This window comes from Entelurus aequoreus, linkage group LG07 (genome assembly GCF_033978785.1).
Source record: "Entelurus aequoreus isolate RoL-2023_Sb linkage group LG07, RoL_Eaeq_v1.1, whole genome shotgun sequence".
Lineage (NCBI taxonomy): Eukaryota > Metazoa > Chordata > Actinopteri > Syngnathiformes > Syngnathidae > Entelurus > Entelurus aequoreus.
Window position 1 is genome coordinate 65,432,739 of NC_084737.1, and position 17,779 is coordinate 65,450,517.

Consider the following 17,779-nt stretch of genomic DNA (forward strand, 5'->3'; position numbering starts at 1 on the left):
TGCGTCTTTATTTTCACTTCTTTCTCACAATTAACTTGAAATACTGAAAATATATAACTGAAAAAAAGCTTGAAAGCATTTCAATGTATGTTTAAGATTAAATGAGTACATTTTATTAACATGCTTTTAATAATTGTACACAACAAAAGAAGTTTGTTTGCTATATAAATAATTGTAAATGGAAAGAAATGTCCACAGAATGACCATGGAGAAGAAAGTGTGGTCGTTAGTAGCGTCCATCATACAGGCCTGAGGGTTCACTGGCCAGCTGCAGGGGGACAAAGAGTCAAACATTGCTGCTGTGATGCATTTGTATTGAGTGTAAACACTTACTGCAATGGCTGATTTGATGGCCTGCAGCTGGAAGAAGACCTTTGCTCCTTCCTCTGGACACACAATCCTCATCTCGTCCTTGCTCATCTGCAGCAGCATATTACCCGTCAGCACCCCGAGGCTGGCGACAGTGCTGCTCCAAAGGTGGCACGTTTACAGGACGTTCAGCACTATTAGAATGAATCTGGATTGGTCCACTCACATCTTGGAGAAGCCTTTGTGCTGCAGCCATGCTCGCACCTCTGCAGGCGAGGACATCATGTTTAGAGGCGCCGGCCCGCGGGACGATCGCTGTCGGGTGCAATGAAACACACTTGAAGTAAAATCAAGGATTCTTGAGCAGAGCAAGCAGTGAGCTCACCATGTCCTCCACTGGTATCCCCCTCCTGATGGGCTCCAGAACATTCTGAGGAACGTTGCCTTGCTCCCCATGCTGGTTGCGTACCAGCCACCATTGCTTAGACTTTTGTACCACCTGTAGGAGATCACCAGATGATGATGCTCACATCCACATCTATGCTGCCAAAACAAGACGTCTCACCTCCACCACATCACCCTTCATGGCGGTGAGCTCACGGTTGTTTCGAGCCACAATGTCATACATGACTCGCATGAGCTCGCTGCCTTCTCGGGTGTACCCGGGGGGTTCCCCGGGTGGGTAACGCTGGCTGTTGGTCCTGCTCACATGGTCGTTTTGGTAAGGAAGCTGGGCAGGCTTGTGGGGCGCAGGTGGCTGCCAGCTGCTATAGAACTCGGGGAGGTAAGGCGGGACATCGTCGGGCCACCGAGACCTGTGATGTGACAGCGGGGCACACAAGGATCGACTAAAAAGGAGGAACTGTGATTAAATATTCATTTTGGCAGTTCATTGCCACCACACCTCTTTGTTACATGAGAGCCAACACATGTCACATGTAAAAACAGATGGAGAACAACTTCTTCCACTACAATTCTTACTATGTAAATACAAGTCCAGTAGAAAAAATGCATGAATGGATGGGTTCTCAAACTTTTTTAACCAAGTACCACTTGAGAAAAAACTTGGCTCTCCAAGTACCAATATAATGACCAACATTAAAATACAGTAGCGTAGTAGGCTTAAATATTCATTAAAAACAACACAGGTTATATGGGCCACTGTAACATAACACAGTTTGAATATAGGAAAATAAAACACTGTACTTTAATCAAGTGATTGTTTGACATGCCACTAGATAGAGCCCAGGTACCACAGTTTGAGAATAGTCTATTATATCACCCCTTAAAATATGTACTCTTAAGACTGCTCCAAAATTTCACATCCAAGTCACAAATTTTCAAGAATTGCAATTTTTCTTTGTAAGAATCCATTTTAGAATAATAATCAACAATTTTTGATATTATTGATAATGTTGCTTTCATTATTTTAGTTCCTTTTTGTGGTATTGTATTTAAAAAGTATTGAATTTGTCTTCACAACTGTAAATGTCTATCCTTCGTATTGTAAAGCAGGGATTGGGTTGGAGTTGCTCAATTTGTTTTTATTAGAATGATTAAAATTCTGTGACTTAAAAAAAAAAAAATTGTAAAACTATATTTTTTTTAAAAACGTTTTTAGGCCAACACTGTGTATGTCATTGTGTCATACGTCTGCAGTTATGAGTTTTTGTAACCTGTAATCCGTTTTGAAAAGGTTTTATTATAATCTATATACAATATATATAAAGTTATATATTTGGAGAATGGTGTTGAATCAGGAACTGATATGAATCGTCACCCCAAGAATGGGAATCAAATCGTGAGGAGTCCAATTATCTATTATTTATTGTCATAACTTAAAACCGAAGCAAGTTTGTGTTTTTTTTTTTACAAAAGACCTATAAAATATGGTAACACTTTACAAGTACACATAATTACACATTCATAAAGCATTAGAAAATACTGAATAATTGATCAATGTTTTGCTGTATGAATAATATTAATAAAAGCCTAATGGTTGCATTTTGACTGCAGACCTTTCAGCAATATCAGCAGTCCACACATCAGGTGTGTCCTCATGTGACTAACAGTCATAAAGTGCAACATATCACTTCATATCGCAAGATGAACTAGCTGTTATGAAAGAGCTTCAGATTAACATACCCTTCTTCAGAAAAACAAGTGGGAAACCTTCCAACAACTGTAAGCAGAATTTTTTGGGAAAATGAAACCACTTGTATACTTTTATTCAAACTGGAATTTGATTAGATGCATGTTTTTGATTTTTGATTTTTTTTTATGCATGCTTTGTATCTAAACAAAATCATGGAAAAATAAATGTGTCAACAATAAAAGAATGTGTGCAACACAACAAATTCAACTCAAACTGTACACCTGTCTTCAAAGACCAGTACTCATGATATGCACCACAGGAGACACAGAACACTCTGGAACATTTGACATTATGTTCTCAACAATGACGGAGCAGGAAGGTGCTCGGAATACTTTTGCGGTAAAAATTATTCAAGCAAGCATGGAGGGGCGGCCATGTTTGTGTGGTTATTAATGTTAATGTAATCTCAACCAAGCGTGGGGTCATGATAGTCAGAGCTTTTTCTTCTTGTCACTATCTGTTCTTTTCCTGTTAATATCTGGTTACTTACTGTTGTAACATGTTTTATCTACACGTCTGTTAAAATGTATTGCTGTTTCAATACTTCACATTAGTTTTGGGCAATACTACAATTTGAGCATCAATCCAATACCAAGTAGTTACAGGGGCAGTATAGGTCATACCAATGAATAGAATAGAATAGAAAGTACTTTATTGATTCCTAGAGGAAATTCAGCACCACAGTTCGCTCACAATAAACACGTAGGTATTTTTTACATGAGAATAATACAAATACAGTCTATTATACAGCATTATTTACATGTGAATAATATAAATACAGTCTATCATACAGCATTATTCACATGTGAATAATATAAATACTGTCTATTATAAAGCATTATTCACATGGGAATAATATAAATACAGTTTATTATACAACATTATTTACATGTGAATAATATAAATACAGTCTATCATACAGCATTATTCACATGTGAATAATATAAATACAGTCTATTATAAAGCATTATTCACATGTGAATAATATAAATACAGTCTATTATACAGCATTATTCACATGTGAATAATGTAAATACAGTCAATTATACATTCAAGATGCTGATACAGATACAGTACTTTAATGTTTTAAGATAATTTAATGATTACATTTTTGATCACAATTATAATCCGACAAAAACTCGGGATAACAGTGTAACGTTTTCAATTAAACATTTTAATTATTGCCTACTATTGGCTCTAAATTAAATCCTTTAGTTGTTTTTTACCTTATAGCCCTCCTATATCCAGAGACTGGGGTTGTAAACGATAACAAAAAGGACGAAATAGTTTTTCATTATAAAAAATATTGATTTAACCACTGTAATGTCGACCATATACCAACACTATGACAGACAGCAGCTTTATTTTGTCCATTCTTAACATGTACAAGACACATAAGAACTGAAATTACATTTTCCTTCCAATACTTGGTATTGTATCGACCCGCTCACCTTTTAATGTTCCTGAGGGAACTCTCCTGAAGGAATCAACAAATTACTATCTATATATCTATCTATCTACCTTTGTTTACATTCAATGGCTTGGCGGCCTACAGCGTGTAGTGAAGCATGTTTACCTTACTAGCAAGCTTAAGTTATCAGAGAACAGAGGACTTAGGATGCTAATTTGACCATAACGATATCAATGAGCAAATAAGAAGACTGATGTGACAGAGTGAGTCCATCCTGACATCTTAATGAGTGATGTGATGGCAAATGTCATTTTATGTGTCACTTTGCTACCTCTAAACCAGGACTTCCTTGTAAAAGAAGTTATTAATCTCAGTGGGGGGTTTTTTCCCTGGTTAAATGAAAAAAGAATAAACAAGCTGCTCTGGAATAGATGTTGACGTTGATATTTCTATTGCTATATGCTATGTAATTGTTCTGATAGACAAAGTGTGGAAGAAAAGGGGTCGTCCTACATTGTTATTATTTTTGACCAATAATGAAATCATTCCTCTCCTTGTGTCTCTATACCTGGGGATGTTCCAGCTGTCTCCCAGAGACCTCCACAGCTGGTCTTCCTCGGGGCCGACCACCTGCCTGAGCAGCCTCAGGGCCGCCTCCGTCAGCAAGGGGGAGACCACTGTGGGCGGCAGCTGTGCGTGGTAGTGAGGCAGGATCTGGGCGGCAAATGAAGTTTATTTGATGGTTTTTGTGCGGCAGGGAGCTAAGAAATCCAGAGAGGGAAGCGCTTACTGTGGCTAAACTGGTAAATAAGATGTGGACATAGTCAGGAGCGCTGGGGTTGGACAGAGAGCCGTGCAGCTGTCCCTGTAACGTATTTCCACTTATACACAGGATCCATGCAGTGCAGTCAGAGGGAGCATGTGCACTTACCAACAGGTTAAATCCATATTTTATTTTCTGAAGACAGGAGACAAATTCCTGAGTGGGAGGCAGAGGGGCAGCTGGACACAAAGCATGTAACACGTCAACCATCACAACATGCGCCGTGTCCACAAGCAAAGACTTCACCTGTGCTCCTGGAGCTTTTCTTCTTAAACACGCCTTTCTTTTTGCCCTTGTCGCTCTGCTGGGGGGGAGTCACGTCTGTGGCAGCAAACACTTTCCCTATGAAGGTCTCCAGATCATCCAAAACGTGGTTTAAAATGTCCTGTGGGGCGGAGGGGACACATGTAATGAATGAGCGCCAAGTGGTGAGAAGTATATTTTTGCCACTGACCGTGTTCCTGCCAACATCCGTCTGCTCCGACACATCTGCTCGGCCGTGGGCGCCGCCAACTTCACGCCGGTACGCTGCTTCCTTTTTGGGGGTGTAGTAGCTAGGAGGAGGAATGTCTTCTGATTGGATACAAGGATGGGCATATGGACAGACACAACATTAGGTACACCTGCACAATCTAATACAACAACATCTAGATTCCAAATTCAGTGTTGAGCAAATAAATAACTCCTCTCACTACCTTCCAGGTGAGACACTTAGGAGGTTTTTTATTTCAATTCAATTTCATAATCTCTCATCAATGTTAACACAGTACAGGCTGCTCTTTAAGAGGGTAACAGGAAAAGAAGAGAATAATTCACTTTTGTTAACTAAGACTTATTTGCTACATTTATTTAAATGTTACAATATTTAAAAATACATATTTGTAAATGGCTCTGCCTCACTACACTGATAATATGTTCTTGCTACTTTCCAAATACAAATTACAATCATTACATTTGTCAAGTTCAAGTTTTACAGTTTAACTCATCAACTGTCCTGTACTAGAAACATTACCAGGTTCTGGGTCAGTCCACTGTGGCAGAGGGCGCTCCGACCTCTGTGGGTTTCTTTCCCACGGTCCAACACGAGGTCCAGCCTGATTGAAATTGTCTGAAACCAGGATACATTTTTTCAGTACCATTTCCAGAGGCAGCTACACCCATATACATCCATATATACATACATCCATATATACATCCATCCATCCATACATACACATACATACATACATACATACATACATACATACATACATACATACATACATACATACATGAAGTTAAAGTGCCAAAGATTGTCACACACACACTAGGTGTGGCGAAATTACATCCATCCATCTATCCATAAATACATACATATACATACATAAATACATACACACATACATACATACATAATATACATACATACATAATATACATCCATACATCCATATACATACATCCCTACATACAGTACATCCATCCATTTGTATACATACATACATATGTATACATCCATCCACCCGTATACATACCTACATACATACATACATCCATCCATACATACATCCATCCATACTTCCATACATGCATACATCCATCCATACACCATCCATACATACGCACACAATCTAACAAACTCCAATACAACAAAGCATAGACAAAGATAATACGACAGAATTTAAACATTACTACTTGCAGTTGATAAGAGCAAAGTTTACCAGGTTCTCTGTCAGTCCACTGTGGTAGAGGGCGCCCTGGAGGCGGCAGTGATGATTGGTGAGGTCTTTCTTGCTGGAAACTTCCAGGAGATCGAAGCCCGATAGTGTTCTCGCTGTTACTTCTGAAAAGTATCACAAAAAAAATACAACTTTGCTACCTATCTGATTGTCTAATGTTGTCCTGTGTTCATCCAGAGCAGTAATTCTTAACCATAGGGCTAGCGCCCATTGTTGGGCAGTGAGCGCCCCATAGTGGGCCACCAAAAAATATCTGTTTCTCAGCTGTGGTCAGCATGGGCTGTAGCGGTACTCAATTGTAATTAGGCTTGTACGGTATACGGGTACTAATAAAGTACAGCGGTACCAAGGAATTGAAAATGGTACCATACTACCTTTGAAAAACACAGGTATCTTTTTCACCCGCAGGCCGCCGTGCTGCGGTGACGTTGCCGAGCTGAGTAGCATGTTGAGTGAGTGAGCGCGCACACACTAACAGAGAGCTGAAGCAGAAACACCACGGGAAGGAAAAATGCCAAATAAAGGCAATTCTAGTGATTAATAAAGAGGGTGCGGGAAGTGCAATACGGAGATATCTGGGCTTCAAAACTATCGATCAAGGTGACGCTTTAAATACGGAAGATTTAAAACCTTTACATAACAAGCATCCAGACTTGCATCATAAGTTTAAAGGTAATGTAGTTAACCAGTGCCCCTGCTGTGCACATATAGATAAGTAGATACGCACGGCACGCAGCTGGTTGCCAATTATTAGTGGAGTCCAAACCGGCCCACATTGCGTAAACTAATGCAAGTGAAAAAACTGGATTTTGTAACAAATTGCTACAAGTTGTGTTTTATCTTTAACAATGTGTGTTTTACTGCTACATGTCTTATCTGTGTACTTTTAGCCATAGTACCGTATTTTTCTGACTATAAGTCGCCGTTGTTTCATAGTTTGGCCGGGGGTGCGACTTACTGTATACTCAGGAGCGACTTATGTGTGAAATTATTAACACATTACCGTAAATTATCAAATAATATTATTGAGCTCATTCACGTAAGAGACTAGACGTATAAGATTTCATGGGATTTAGCGATTAGGAGTGACAGATTGTTTGGTAAACGTATAGCATGTTCTATATGTTATAGTTATTTGAATGACTCTTACCATAATATGTTACGTTAACATACCAGGCCCGTTCTCAGTTGGTTATTTATGGGTCATATAACGTACACTTATTCAGCCTGTTGTTCACTATTCTTTATTTATTTTAAATTGCCTTTCAAATGTCTATTCTTGGTGTTAGGTTTCATCAAATACATTTCCCCAAAAAATGCGACTTTTTTCCTTCTTTATTATACATTTTCGGCCGGTGCGACTTATACTACGGAGCAACTTATAGTCCGAAAAATACGGTATTGTTTTTAGTAATTACCACTGATTGTATTTGTCTTAAAGTATAGACCAAGAGTGGCAAACATAAATCATGAAGCATTTGATAAAATGTCAGTAAACTATTCTAGTCTAATCCTAGATTATGGCAGACTATATGAAATATATAAAATTGTAAATTGTTCTTTGAGTGCAACAAAACAGGCCAATGTGTTTAATGCCTTTTCATTTTTGTTGTAATCTTCTAAAATTGTTCTTTGAGTGCAATAAGACCCATACGTTTAATGTATCGTAAGATTTTTTTGTTAAATTTAAACCCAATTTTTTTTTTTGTGGTCCCCTTTATTTTGAAAAGTAGCGAAATACATTTTGGTACTGGTACTGGTACCTAAATATTGGTATCGGGACAATCCTTGTTGTAATACACTTGTCTACCATAGGCAGTAATGACAATATCAAACAAACAGAAGAAGTCTGGAGCTAAAGTCATAGAAGTTTCTTAAGCACAAAAATTATGACTAATTTGGTGAAACGGTATTTTCTTTTGCACTTAAATTACATTGACAACTTATTTAGGAAACATACATATTATTATTATTATTATTAATTTAGTTAGAATGTATTTACTTTAAATGCTGCATCATTCGTATGTACAATTCATCAGTTTTTATGAGTCCCTCCTTTTGCAATATATTTGATAAGTATTTATTTTTGTAATCAATGTGACCTAAGCCTTGATAATAATATTTGTGATGAATGGATTTTATATAATTTCACAAGTTTATCCTGTTAAACTGAAAGGAGGTTGGATATAATTATTAAATACGATTAAAATCAGGAGTATGATTATTAATTCAATGTCAATATTTGAGTGGGCTTGTAGTGGAAAAGTTGGGCCCTGAGGTCAAAAAGGTGAAGAACCCCTGATCCAGAAGACAAAGTGTGTGTCAATGTACCTTTGGACTGTCTGTTCAAAGCGTGGTTGCACTTGGCCACCTCCTTTTTGGACAAACTTGTCTAGATCACTCTTTAGGAGTTCAGCCTATAGTAAAACAAAACAAAAATTACAATTTCAATAGGGTCCTCTGTCCCAAAGGGACATTGCGGTCCCTAATTAATTGTAATAAGAAAGAGGATGGTCCACCAGATGGCACTGTTTTTTTCTTTCTGTGCACTATTTTAGAAATGATACAGAGTGTTGAAATTGTGAAATGGACATGCATGAATATATTTGTCTCATATTGTGTTGTTTTAGAAAGAAAAAAAAAGTCCTTCCTTTGCTAGTCAAACAGCCGAGTGGGCGTGGTTAGTCTTTAATAAAGCACCATATAAACTCTGCCTAGCAACAAGGAGGGCAAACAAAACCAAGTGACATGACCAGATAAAGGAAAATTGCCACGCCTGTTAGGTAGATACAATGTTATTTCTAGGTGTGATGGTTTATAATGAATGATAAATAAATGTTCATTGTATTTTAGAATACACAAACACTCACCCCAGTCTCTTCACACTGGAAGATGAAGACCTGAGGGAAGCGTTTGCTGCGTTCCCTGGCAGTCACCATCAGCAGGGAGTCGTAAGAGCAGCTGTCCAACACGACTTTGGTCTGCTGGATGTTCGTCACAGGGACAACCTCCAGCTCCGCCTTTAGTGCAAAACACAGCAGGGTCAAGGTTTAATTATTCTTATAGCACAATTGTAAAAACAGCCATAACTGCTCCAAAGTGCTGTACAGAAAAACAAAAAAAAGGTTAAACATTTTTTAAAATAAAAATTACAATAAAGTTTAGACAAGGTTATAAATACACAACTAAACAAACCAAACAATAAAATGGTGAAAAAGTATGCAGTTGAAATATAATAAGGCAAAAATAAAAACATAAAAGTTGTTTAAAAAAAACACCTCGGTTTGCGTAAAACACCCGCATAAATAGGTGAGTTTTTTTTGTGAAAATGTAAAACTTTGGAGAAATGAAGCAGCTCAGAAGATTGCAGAGTTTAGCAGCAGTGTGATGACAGCCCACATCAACATTATTCATGTCAATTTGAGATGGATGTTTTAATGTTGGAGTGTACTTTTGAAACATAACAATTCAGTTCTTTTACCAAAAAAAAGGTAGACAACTTCAAGATAGCGGCTTGCACTCCAAAAAGCGAAGTCTCTGCAAGAGTAAATCTAAAATCAAGTTAAATGTTTTTCTATCTGTTCTTGCTTATTTAAATGCCATATTTTGGTACAATTTACATACTAAAAAGAGAACTGCAATTTTTTGGAATTGTTGCTTATCGTTCACAATCCCTTTGCTCAAAAATGTTCATTAGGTCTTCTTATCCATATACTTACATATACAACATCTATTGTAATCAGACAGTATTTTCAGTATTTTAGATGGATTTCTTACCTGACCTGTTTCGACTGTCATCTGCAGTCTACTTCAGAAGGGTCACCTGACCCACTGTGAGTGTTGCCTACCAGCTGTTCTTACAGGCATGGCCGACATACTTGCCAACCTTGAGACCTCCAAATTCGGGAGATTTGGGGGGCAAGGCCGGGGGGCGGGGTTAAGGGGGGAGGAGTATATTTATTTATAGCTAGAATTCACTGAAATTCAAGTATTATATAAATAATACTTGAATTTCAGTGAATTCTAGCTATATATATATATATATATATATATATATATATATATATATATATATATATATATATATATATATATATATATATATATATATATATATATATATATATGTATTTTATTATTTTATTAAGCTGATCAGTTTTTATACTAATTTTATTATATATATATATATATATATATATATATATATATATATATATATATATATATATATATATATATATATATATATATATATATATATATATATATATATATATATACAAGCGACGCTGAGATCATTATCCATGCGTTCGTTACATCTCGTCTCGATTACTGTAACGTTTTATTTTCGGGCCTCCCTATGTCTAGCATTAAAAGATTACAGTTGGTACAAAATGCGGCTGCTAGACTTTTGACAAAAACAAGAAAGTTTGATCATATTACGCCTATACTGGCTCACTTGCACTGGCTTCCTGTGCACTTAAGATGCGACTTTAAGGTTTTACTACTTACGTATAAAATACTACACGGTCAAGCTCCTGCCTGTCTTGCCGATTGTATTGTACCATATGTCCTGGCAAGAAATCTGCGTTCAAAGAACTCCGGCTTATTAGTGATTCCCAGAGCCCAAAAAAAGTCTGCGGGCTATAGAGCGTTTTCTATTCGGGCTCCAATACTATGGAATGCCCTCCCGGTGAAAGTTAGAGATGCTACCTCAGTAGAAGCATTTAAGTCCCATCTTAAAACTCATTTGTATACTCTAGCCTTTAAATAGACTCCCTTTTTAGACCAGTTGATCTGCCGTTTCTTTTCTTTTCTCCTCTGCTTCCCTCTCCCTTATGGAGGGGGAGTTGCACAGGTCCGGTAGCCACGGATGAAGTGCTGGTTGTCCAGAGTCGGGACCCGGGGTGGACCGCTAGCCTGTGCATCGGTTGGGGACATCTCTACGCTGCTGACCCGTCTCCGCTCGGGATGGTTCCTGCTGGCCCCACTATGGACTGGACTTTCGCTGATGTGTTGGATCCACTGTGGACTGGACTTTCACAATATTATGTCAGACCCACTCGACATCCATTGTTTTCGGTCTCCCCTAGAGGGGGGGGGGTTACCCACATATGCGGTCCTCTCCAAGGTTTCTCATAGTCATTCACATTGACGTCCCACTGGGGTGAGTTTTCCTTGCCCGTATGTGGGCTCTGTACAGAGGATGTCGTTGTGGCTTGTACAGCCCTTTGAGACACTTGTGATTTAGGGCTATATAAATAAACATTGATTGATTGAGATATATATATATATATATACATATATATATATATATATATATATATATATATATATATATATATATATATATATATATATATATATATATATACATATAAATAAAAGACATACTTGAATTTCAGTGTTCATTTATTTACACATTTAGACACATAACACTCCTTTCTACTCATTGTTGTATTTGGAAGTGCAATGCTTTGCAGCCAGTAGCACAGCCTTTGAAGGAGCATAGGTATGGGCTGTGAAATATTCTGGGTTGGAGTCAATAACCAGGCGAGGTGACAAAGTTACGTCTCTTTACTTCATACTTCAGAACCGACACCCACACTTGCCGTCAGGGTGCGCAATACAACGTAAACCGTTGGCCAACCAAAAAGTAACCACAGAACACTATACGGTATAGTGTTCTGTGTTTACTTTTTGGTTGGCCAAGCGGACGTGACGACAGGCTGTCCTCACTCAGTTCCGCACGGACCTGGAGGGGGCGCGCCTTGAGTCCGGCTGGAAATTGGGAGAAATTCGGGAGAATGGTTGTCCCGGGAGATTTTCGGGAGAGGCACTGAAATTCGGGAGTCTCACGGAAAATTCGGAAGGGTTGGCAAGTATGATGGCCGACCAAGCAGACCTGTCAAGTCCACCAATAGTGCTGAAATCCTGATTCAATCTCTTCTCACTTCCCGTCTAGATTATTGCAACTCCCTACTTTTTGGTCTTCCCCACAAACTCCTCCATAAACTCCAACTTGTCCAAAACACTGCTGCACGTATAATAACTAGAACTCCTGTCATCAGTCACATCACCCCCGTTCTTCACCAGCTCCACTGGCTTCCCATTAAACAAGATCCTCCTCCACAACTTCGCCCCGCCATACCTGTCTGATCACCTAGACATCAACATTCCTATCAGGTCCTCCCAAAATAAATGTATAAATATTATTTTGTTTAAGTATGAGGATGGCTAACAATGGAGCTAATTGGAGTACACTAATCCGCCCATAAGGCTCTCTGAAAAAAAAATCCAAAAACTGCCACCAATACATTTACATTTTGTAACCTGAATATCAACCAAGTATTAAGGATATTGTTTTTATAAGCGCTTAACACCAAGGGCTACTTTTAGCAGCGCTGTGATCACAGAGACCTAACTAGCTTGTGCAGCTATTGACACACATACATAGAGGCTGCTGCTGCTGCATCCCCTCTGAGCTGGTAAAAGTTAATTCTAGATTATAAATCATGCCTTTCACTTGGATAGTAGAAGTTTGTAGCCATAAACCGAGAAGTTGGTCAACTTTGACATTTAATTTATACCTATAGAAGGCAAGAAAGTAGGGCTGCACAATTAATCAAATTTTTAATGGTGAACACGATTTTTTGCCGCTACGATTAAATGAGGGTGATCGTCGGCGATATTAACTTTTAAAAAGCAGGCTGCACTGCATACCAATTCAGGCACTTTCACAACCAACAGTCAGCCAACCACTGAGAGGCAACCAAAAGATGGTGAACTCGTGTGTGAGAGTGAGTAAGAGTGAATGAGAATGGAGGGCGATTGACAGTCACAGTTGCTCAGGAGGTCACTTGTAGCTCCCGAAAATATTAGGACAAATAAATATATTAATACATCGGTGCCGTCCCCTCCCGTAAAGTGACCCACAGGGTGCCAACAGGTACGCATTGTAACTCTGAAACAGCTTGCACGCCTCACCGTTCTCTAGGCCCCCTCACGCTCGTTCCCCCAAACCCGGAAATGCTCTGGCGCGTATAAACCAACAAACGCCACAACAAGTTGCACGGTAAAGCTGCGTTGGTGCGTACATTCAAACAAAGTATCGAGTTGCGGAGACAGGTTAAGCATTAAAACATTCCCCTTTTTTTCCTCAACCGCCATGTATAACTAATAATCCAAATAGAGTTATGGTTGCTCATAGAGCGGGCCGCATAAATAATGGTTGAACTGACATTTTATTTGGCGGTGTACCCGCCTACCACCTGCTGCCTACCGCCCGAATGCAGCAGGCTCCAACACCCCCCGCGGCTCCGAAAGGGAAAAGCGGTAGAAAATGGATGGAAATACATGTCCTTTATATACTGTGAGCAGCCTTTTGTGCATAATCTTATTTTTCCACTTGTTTGTACTTTATGATCACACTCTGCAATGGCATATTTATTTTTAGTTAGCTTTTTGTCTTTTGTACATTTAATTGTACAAAAGTTTGTATCACTGAATTTTTTGAAATTTCATTTTGAAATGAAAATTCACATAATGTTCATTTAAAATAGAAAGTGCAATAAAAATATATATATAACATAGTAAAGAGTCGTAATCAATGATCGTGATTTCAATATTGTTAAAAATAATTGTGCTTATTATTTTGGCCATAATCGTGCAGCCCTATGAGAAAGACGCGAAAAAATATTGTTTGCGGCACTTTTTTTGTAACCGTTGGTGAGGATTCTGAATAATTCTTCATCTAAAAGGAAATATGTGAACATCCCATCAGTCAGCATCCCAGTGAGAGCAGACATTGTACAGTAAGTGTTTGTTCTATTATGTTGTTGTTTGTATTTCTTGTTTTAACAGTTAGCAATACTGCTGCATGATTCTTAGTGTTTCACTAGAGCTGGATCTGTTTGGTACATAGCTTCTAAAACTTATATTGAGGCTCAAAAATATAAGGTTTTGGATCATCATTTGTCCCAAAGTAGTCTTTGTTGTCTCTCACAAAGTCTGCCATGATTAGTAGAGTTGTTGTTGTGAAAGGGAATAGCAAACGCTGTGATGTGTCTGTGAAATGAATACACCGCCGTATGCTTAAAATAAGCAAAATACAAAAATGTACATGTTATCATGAATGTGCCTGTTACTACATGACATACATATTTACAGCATGTATATAAAACGATGGAGGTTTTTGGAGGTTTTTAGAGCACTTTATATGTGGAATAGAGAAACTCCTCTGTGCTCCATTGTTAGCTGACTTTTGCTAGTGTTTATTTACGAGTTATGCTTCTCTCACATAGGGAATGTGAATGATACTCAAAATAAATAAATACAAAAGTGCAGCTCCCCTTTAAGCAAACTGGTATAAGAGTGAGATTTCTTTTAAATCACATTTTGAAAACTAATTTAATTTCACTTTCAAAGTAAATTTCATTTTAAAAAATGGTGTTCCAAAACAAAATTTGTAGTTTACCCTCTATAAGACAACTGTATACATATAGGTAACATTCATTAAATTACAGTACATCATATTCATTTTTTTTTTATCTAAAAAATCTATTAATTTTGCATTGATTTTTGCAGCTTCAAATTCAATATTTTTTTATAATGAATATAATTACACATTATAATGTATTATACTATGCTAACATGCACAATCCATGTGAATGTATACATTTACATGGTTTGTGCATGTTAGCATAGTTAGGATGATTTATTTATGATTTATTACCATTTATGTTACAGCATATAGTTGTCAATTTATTGGAATTAACCAAAAAACATACAATTGTGAAGTGACAGCATAGAGTTGTAACTTTTTTGCTTTGACTGTAAAATCACAGCTCTGCAGTTACAGTAGATTGCTGTAAATATATTTCACAGTCAATTACTGTAAATGTTACTGTGAAATTAATGCAATTATTAGCTAGTAATTTTCTGTGAACTTACAATGAACATATTTACAATGACGTCTGTATCTACCCTAAGAAAGTTAAAGCAGTCTACTGCTATTACCCTCTTTGAGCAGGTAAATCACATGTACATAGCAGGAATATGCAAAAACTATTCAAGAGTTACTACATGGACCTTAGAATTGTATACAGTATGTTCAGATTTTTTGGACAATGTCCATAGCTCCTTATAATAATAAAAAAAAAAAATGCATATATTATAAATATATAAAAGTATACATGCATGAAAGGCCTTTGAGACACTTGTGATTTAGGGCTATATAAATAAACATTGATTGATTGATTGATTGAAAGGTGTATCCTTACCTGACCAGTTACTGATTTGAGTGTCTTACCTTGGTCTGGGTGTCACAGAGCACAAGGTATCCTCCTTGGACCTCCATGATCATCTCCTGAGGCCACAGACGACTTTTGGCGTCCAGCTTCTTGACCTTGGCCACACAGTCGTCCACTGTGATCATCTGGTGGCCGTCCAGCTCGCAGGTCAGCACGTGCTGCGGGGTGTGGAGTGTGGTGAGTGTGTGTGTGTCACTACCCACACGCAGATCATTCAGTGTACCTCCACTCTGGTGTGAAGGTTGTCAGGCTGCCTGTTGAGCACCTCTGAGTATTCTTTTCTCTGCACTGACAAACATGCGGCAAGTCCAATGATGCACATTAGAAACAGCTGATATATGTTTAATCACGTGTCGACGTACTGTATATGGATTTGCCAGTAGGCCTGGATAAGCTTCTCTCGGGGCTCTTCGGTGAGGACCCCCTGTAGTCATCTTGTTGGAAAGCCCACCTGGACTGAGGAAGCTCCTCTGGTGAGAAACCCCTGTAACATAAAAAAATTCTCAATCTGCAGGGCGAGTCACACTACTGGTACACTGGTATACATTTACATTCCAAGTTCCTTTTTTTTTTTATTAAATATGAAATTATATTAGAAACACAACCTAAAAAGTGTCAAATAAAAATGTGATTTGAATTAAAAACGTCAAAGACTTTTTTAAATCCTTAAAAGGTGGCACTACTAGTTTCACTAGTGGTACACAGGCTCTATTTAGTGGTACTCAGCAACACAGTTGTATGTGTTACAAATGTGGTTTAATGAAATGTATAAGTTACCAATGGGTGGTACTAGTTTGAAAAATATCTGCTCTGACACACACGCCGTTGTAACACAATTTCCAACAGCTTGTGGCAGTAATGAGTCAGGCAGTTGAATTAATTAGGTTTCAGTTTGCACTGTAACTGTACCCATATCGAAAGTTTATTTTAGAAAAAGTACATTAATAATTTGTTACTATTTCAGTGTATTTCTTTAACCGCCTCAGTTTGGTCATCATTTTTATAAGCCCCCCATTTTTTTTAAATTTGCCTGACTTGAGCCTTCAAGGGGAACTGCACTTTTTGGAATTTTGCCTATCGTTCACAATCATTATGAAAGACAAGATGATAGATGGATTTTTTTTTTTCAATGCATTCTAACTTGTAAATAAACGTAAATAAGTCCGCTTACAGCAGAGCCAATGGAAGGTCCTTTATTTCACCAATAAAATTCAATAAATAACCATTCAAAAAGCGCCAACAATACTCCATTTACATTTTGTGACTTGAATATTACCTACTCAGTGGCCTAGTGGTTAGAGTGTCCGCCCTGAGATTGGTAGGTTGTGAGTTCAAACCGGCCGAGTCATACCAAAGACTATAAAAATGGGACCCATTACCTCCCTGCTTGGCACGCAGCATCAAGGGTTTGAATTAGCGGTTAAATCACCAAATATGGTTCCCGGGCGCGGCACCGCTGCTGCCCACTGCTCCCCTCACCTCCCAGGGGGTGAACAAGGAGATGGGTCCAATGCAGAGGACAAATTTCACCACACCTAGTGTTTGTGTGACAATCATTGGTACTTTAACTTTATAAGCGCTAACGCAGACAAACTATTTATAGCGGTGCTGTAATCACAAGCCTGTGTACAATTTCGACATGATCGACTAGCCAGGTGTTTCCTCGCTTCCTGGAAGTTTATTGTAGATCATGCATCTCACCTGGACAGGAGAAGTCTAAGGACGTATTCCGACAAGTTGGTAAACTGTGACAGCCATTTAGAACCCGAAAATGGCGAGCACGACACGACACCACACCACACTTGCCCACCCCCCAACACTGTTTCTTCGTGAGAATTATGGTCATTCTTCATCTAAATGGGAATATATGAACATCCCAGCAGTGGGCATCCTTATGACAGCAGACATTGTACAGTAAGTGATGTACTGTTGGCTCACATGAAGTCTGCAGTGAGTAATAACCAGTGATGAAGAAAGCAAAAAAAAGCAAACGTGATGCGTGTTTGAAATTAATGTGCCGCGTATGCTAAAAATGATCAAAATACGTAAATG

At 38.2% G+C, this 17,779-nt stretch overlaps 1 protein-coding gene across 1 annotated transcript; it reads right to left on the reverse strand.

Moving 5' to 3' along the window:
• Positions 1-97: 97 nt before the first annotated feature.
• Positions 98-17,580, reverse strand: LOC133654405 (epidermal growth factor receptor kinase substrate 8-like protein 3). The gene is made up of 18 exons (XM_062054719.1): positions 17,429-17,580; positions 16,090-16,211; positions 15,951-16,015; positions 15,727-15,885; positions 9,287-9,436; positions 8,748-8,833; positions 6,399-6,520; positions 5,711-5,806; positions 5,153-5,271; positions 4,945-5,083; positions 4,807-4,877; positions 4,666-4,740; positions 4,444-4,589; positions 875-1,124; positions 695-808; positions 536-624; positions 334-466; positions 98-268 (listed from the first exon to the last, which is right to left on the reverse strand). Exons 1-18 carry the CDS (start codon positions 17,578-17,580, stop codon positions 227-229), a joined length of 2,130 nt encoding a protein of 709 aa, XP_061910703.1. The 3' UTR covers positions 98-226.
• Positions 17,581-17,779: the final 199 nt, after the last annotated feature.